The sequence below is a fragment of the Protobothrops mucrosquamatus genome, unplaced genomic scaffold (assembly GCF_001527695.2).
Source record: "Protobothrops mucrosquamatus isolate PMUCROS unplaced genomic scaffold, P.Mucros_1.0 scaffold1765, whole genome shotgun sequence".
Classification (NCBI taxonomy): Eukaryota; Metazoa; Chordata; class Lepidosauria; order Squamata; family Viperidae; genus Protobothrops; species Protobothrops mucrosquamatus.
The window spans coordinates 1-5,850 of NW_015387905.1; the positions used below are offsets into that span (position 1 = coordinate 1).

Here is a 5,850-nt window from a genome sequence, read left to right on the forward strand (position 1 = left end):
CACGCTTCAGTTTTATAATTGGTTCATTTAAAGCCTCAGCACAATGCCAGAGGGAATAACCAAAATATTTCTAAACAACAGCAGAAAACAGGGCCTCTGAAGCTGAGGGAGGGATGGTGTTCCATAGGCCAGGCATTGTGACAATAAAGACCTGCTTCCTGGATCGCATTATATGACATTTTAGGTACATTTTGTGCCACTGGACAATTGTATGGTATACAGGAACATATTTCTCTACTTTATCTTCTGCTTCCAAATAAAAAATAACTGTCCTATTCTTAACCAAGTATTTGGTTAGCTTCATGTGTGGGTCTGCATTTCTCTTGTACTTAAAACTGTTTGCCTGTTAAATCTGTTTGCTGTTCCTTTGCAGTTAAAACGTGATTCCCAAAGTTGAGGTATAGTTATTTCTGCCGATTCTGAAATGCATGGGAATAACTATTCTCATAGGAGAGAATGGTTAAAATATTCTATTTTTTTTTATTTTATTTTCTCCTAATAGCTCCTGAAGTGGAAGGTGGTGATAATCAAGAAGTAAATAACTTAAAGCTGCTGAGTGGTATAGCAAACTGTCTCACCAATGAATCATTTCCAGCGACTTACCATCAAAAAGGGGATGGTGCTGCTCTTATGGGTGCTCCACCCAGAGAAAATAATTCTGCCACACCTCATTTATCTGCTGGTGAAACTAGCCTTTGTTTATCAACAGTTCAAGCAGAAAACAACGATGTAGCAATTTCTTTGCACAGAGGAACAGAACTCTCTGGGAAACACCTTTGGGTTGAAGAACTCATTTCATCCGTGGTTGCAGAAGCATCCGAAGATATAAAGTCTAGCGTTCAAAGCTCTATTCCCTCATTTTTTTCATCTGCATATCACAACAGAGATCACTTGATTTCCTGTCCATCTAGACAACATATGACTAACCAAACAAATGATGCCACTATGGACGCAGAGTCCGCATTACAGCCACTGCTTTTCAGTAGAACTTTTCCATGCAATATGGACGGTACTGAAAACCTTTCAAATAATGTTTCTTTATTTTTCTTGACAGGTTGTTTAGGTTTGCTCTTCATCCAATGGGAAAGCACCCATGATAAAGCGGGGGGGGGGGGGGGGGTTTGGATGTGCACTTCCGATAGGAGAGGCAGCAATAAGTTCTAGGAGCCCAGGAAGCCATTGGAGTTAAAGGTAGTCTTTGACTTACAATCGTTCATTTAATGACTGTTTAAAGTTACAACAGCACTGACAAAAGTGATTTATGACTGTTTTCCACACTTACGACTGTTGCAACATCCCCAGTTACGTGATCAAAATTCAGATACTTGGCAAATGCCATGTATTTATGATGGTTGCAATGTCATGAGATCACCTTTTTGTGACCCTCTGACAAGGAAAATCAATTGGGAAGCCAGATTCACTTAACAACCATTTTACTAACGTAACAACTATAGTGATTCACTTAACAACTGTGGAAAGAAAGATCATAAAATGGGGCAAAACTCACTCAACTGTCTTGCTTAGTATTTTTATAGAAATTTTGGACTCGGTTGTGGTTGTAACTCAAGGACTACCTGTATAGATGGTGAATCCCTTTTTCCTTTGTCCACAACCTTATTATCCATTTGCAATAACCATCAGCACTGCATTTTGGTCTTCATTTTCTGATTACATGCTAAGGTAAAGTCTGTCTTAAGTCAAGTTTGACCCCCAATGATGGATGTGACCACTTGGCAAGAATACAGCAGTGATTTGCCATTTCCCTCTTCTGGGATGCCCCGCCCCCCAGTACCTCCAAATTCCTAATTTAGTCTACAGTTAATTTCTTCTAATAATCCTAATTGTCTGGAGCCATTTCTTTCTTCTGTTAATGAAGGACATGGTTTAAAGAAAATGATTTGGGGATTGCAGAGAACGTATCATTTTTGTTTCTGTTCTTGCTAATGAGCATTTATTTCATGTGAATATATATGTTCCTCCCCCATATACATATATAGAATTGGTGCTTAAAGTAAGAGTTCAGAATCCTAAAGAATATGACTTCATTGAAATTGAACTGGACAGAAAACAACTGAATTACCAGGATCTGCTCAAAGTGTGTTGCTGTGAGCTGGGAATTAATTCTGAACAAGTGGAAAAGATTAGAAAGTTACCTAATACATTATTGAGAAAGGTAAACACAAAGATTTTCTTCTAAACATTTATTTGGTGACATTAGCTGTTGAAAATGGCTCACTATCCAAAATAGTACATAAGAGACATGGAACTAGCAGTTATTACTGTGACGTACAATTGATTTTTTATTAATTAGTACAGAAAGAATTAACATCTTACATTTTAATGTGTTGCTTTCTAAAAAGGCTTTAGGATGAGTTCAGAATTCCTCATGCATGCCAACAACTACTGTGCAAGAATATTCCTTGCCAAGATAATAATACAAGAAGAAACCTTTCCTTCAAACATCTAGAGATAGAATATTTTGCTATATGTGCATGAGCATGTTGTGAATCAGTGAAAAATATTTGAGTGTGCCTTCAACCTCTGCTTTTCAGCATGAAAGCCTTCAAAGTTCTCAGCAGAGAACAATTTACTTTCAAGAAGTGAGCATAAATTGTAGCTTAAAATTACTGCAATTCACAGAATCATGTAGCACAATTCTGGCTGGAGCGCCAGTCCAGAGACAGGCCAGTTAAAAGTTCCATACCATGGAGAACATGGATGGTACTTAATTGGGACAGAAGCAAGAGTTGACTGTTTAAATGTTGGTTTATATGGACTTTTAAGATTTAAGCTCTTGTTGCAGTTTACTGCCCTGAATACTGTGTTAGAGATTTTCCCCCCTGCTATTATTGTATGTAAAGTTTCTATAGAGGATTGAAACATGTAATGGAAGTTTTTGATAAGCACTGTACCAAATGCTTCTTGCTGTTGGCCAGCATAATGAGTACAGGTTTATCCCCAATGAGCACCTCAGAACTTCCATCAGTTAGTTGATAGGAGTATAATCAGCATTTATCTAAAGCAATTGCCTGATCTGTATTAGCAAGGGCCAAGAAAAAAACAACCATCCATTATTTTTTCATGCCAAAAAGGGGGGAAGGCCTGTGTGGCGTCTGCTGTTCACAGACCTTCTATTTGGTATGTACAAGTAGTAGTTGAGGTAAGATTCAGTTAAGGATTCTTGCAAAAACAATCATTTCTGAACAATTGGTTCATTGTTTTTAGCATTATGGGTTTAATTAATAGCTTGAAATCCATGTTGGAAAATATTTTGCACACGCAATTTAAAAAGTGTAACTAACCGAAGTTTGAATCATACAGTAGAGTTTTAGATGAGCAAACCCCGTTGGTCTCCGTCTTCTTACTCTTGAGATTCTGCCAATGCTCTTCTAATTCTACTTTCCCTCGCTCCATCTTCAGTCACACTTCAGCTCTCAGAAACAGTGTTAAGAGTAGTGTCAACGCTGCAAATACTGTATATTCTTGCTTTGACAATGTGCAGAAAATTCTAGAGTCAAGAATACGCTTTAGTAGTGCTTTGTAACCATGTAGAGCAGGGATGTCAAACTGGCAGCCTGCGAACCGGATGAGTCAGGTGCAGGCCACACCCACCCTGGCTCCGCAAAGGCAAAAAAGTCATGATAGGTCATGTGATGCAATCGAGTTTTGACACCCGTGATGTAGAGCTGGCTCAGGAATTCTGGGAATTGAAGTCCATGAGTCATAAAAGAGCCAAGGTTGACTACCCCTGCTATAGGGGATGGAAAATCAAACTGCCTAAACAGAAACCGCTAGGCTTGTTTCAGCAGAGTGAAATGTGGGGAGCTGGTCTGCCTCTCCCCCTACCTTTATTATGTCTCTGATCAGGAAAAGGACCTTTGCACCAGGATAATGTAGATTATTTGTCTGATTTTACAATGCCCTTTGCCCTTTTTCCTGTTGAAGCACTGTAGCAAGGTTTGACCTCCTCCTTAATCTACTGCCAGGCCTGCAACCTTCTTATATCTATAAGATTGCATCGGTTTATATATACAAGGATATCCAAAATAAAATTGGCTGGCTCACTTCTTATATAATAATATCTATACCTAAATATTTTTGGTTACTTTTTATACTTAATTTTAGTTAACTCACGCCATAAGCCAAGGAGCTAAACTATCGTTTTGCAAGATTTTATCTCCTCTTCCAAGGATTTGCAGACTCAATAAAAATAGAGTTGTATGCAAGCAAACTTCTCAAACAGGATTTCTTATTCCTTGTTTTAATGATACTAGTAATTGGCTGTGTTTCTACATTGAGCTGATTTCCTTAAGCAGCACTGATTCAATTATCCAGATTCATCTAGTATTGCAGTTCATAACTTACGAGTTGCCTGCATATCACCCCTCCTAAACCTGAAACTTACTATGAAACAAATCTTGTGAGATTTTTATGTGATGCTATAAAGATTTGGGACTTTGTGAGACTTTCACAAAATTTGGTAATTTAGAGGTTTTTTCACACTGGTCATTTCATGATGCTACTGGAGAGCAGAAAGGTTGCCAAAATCTACAATTGTGATCTCTGAATCAGAACAACCAAGTTCCTGGATGCTAAACTCAAAACTGAGCAAACTGCATAATTTATCAGTGCAGTGTGTGAGTCTTCAGTACTTCAGTAATTTATATAAAAGGCAGCACATATAACTCTAGCCTTTAATGTTCCATTTCTAACAAAAAACTTGCATTGATTGACAAGGTGTAAACAAAGCAATGACAAGTCTAGGCAGATCCAGTGCTCTCAGAATAGCCCTGGAAACTGGGATATTCCACTGAGCTTAAGTACATTCAGATGAGAGCATTTTGCATCCCTCCATAGACCTCCACACAAAACGTATAATGGTTCCAAGGACGTGATGGGAAGGGGGCTTCATAAAAGCTCTTTGGGTTTAGTCTGCAGTATGGATTAGTATAATAAATATGGAATGCTTGAACAGTTCCTGAAGCTTGAAAGAAATTTTTTCATTAACTAAGATTCTTAAGGTAGTATTAAAGTAATCCATCATCTTAATGCAGTCTCTATTACTCGTTTTATTATTAGGTTTCACAGTTTGAAACTGCTTTAATTATTTTAAAAAATACTATTTCCTTTCTCCTCCAAGGATGAAGATGTGGCCAGGCTTCAGAATTTTCAAGAGCTGGAGTTAGTTTTAGCGAGAAGCATCACGTCTTCTCTCAGAAATGCTGCAGTAACAACTCTGGTAGAAAAAACTTGCTACAACATCAAAGCAGCCAACCTTATATATTGAAGTTTAGGATTTACAGGAAGGATAGTGAATATTCTATTTTAAGCTATTATTAAAGCTAATTTTTAAAGTTTCCTATATTTTCAGTTAAGATGCGATACTTTGTGTTTGTACTTAATATTGTTGGAGTTGCCACCAAATTCCTAATCAGCGTAAGCACACCAGAAGTCTTATGTGTAATCTGTCCTAACTACTTCCCCATATGCAAACAAAAAAATCCTGCTTTGTAATTAAAATAATCAGTTATTTCATTAGCAGGTTCTTGTTCCCTTAGTCCAGTGGTTCTCAACCTGTGGGTCGGGACCCCATTTGGGGTCGATCGACCATTTCACGGGGGTCACCAAGCAAGGCTGTCCGCCATTTTTTTTGTCCGCCATTTTTTTTGTCTGCCATTTTTTTCCCCTTTTCCGGCGGGTGCCTTACCTCCCTTGGGCTGGGCCAGCTGGTGGTCGGCCTGCTCCGTCTCTGCCGCTTGCCAGCTACGCCTCGGCCGGCGCAGGGGGCGGAACCACGCATGCGCGGTGCTCCCGGGCAGGGAAAGTCCTTGACTTACGACCGGTTGGGTA

At 38.8% G+C, this 5,850-nt stretch overlaps 1 protein-coding gene across 1 annotated transcript; it reads left to right on the forward strand.

Annotated features, from left to right (window-relative positions):
* Positions 1 to 502: 502 nt before the first annotated feature.
* On the forward strand, positions 503 to 5,287 carry LOC107293898 (ankyrin repeat domain-containing protein 40-like; the record flags this gene model as incomplete). The annotated part of the gene is made up of 3 exons (XM_029285490.1): positions 503 to 1,009; positions 1,998 to 2,173; positions 5,141 to 5,287. Coding segments are annotated over 3 exons (830 nt in total), but the record flags the coding sequence as incomplete, so codon positions are not given.
* Positions 5,288 to 5,850: the final 563 nt, after the last annotated feature.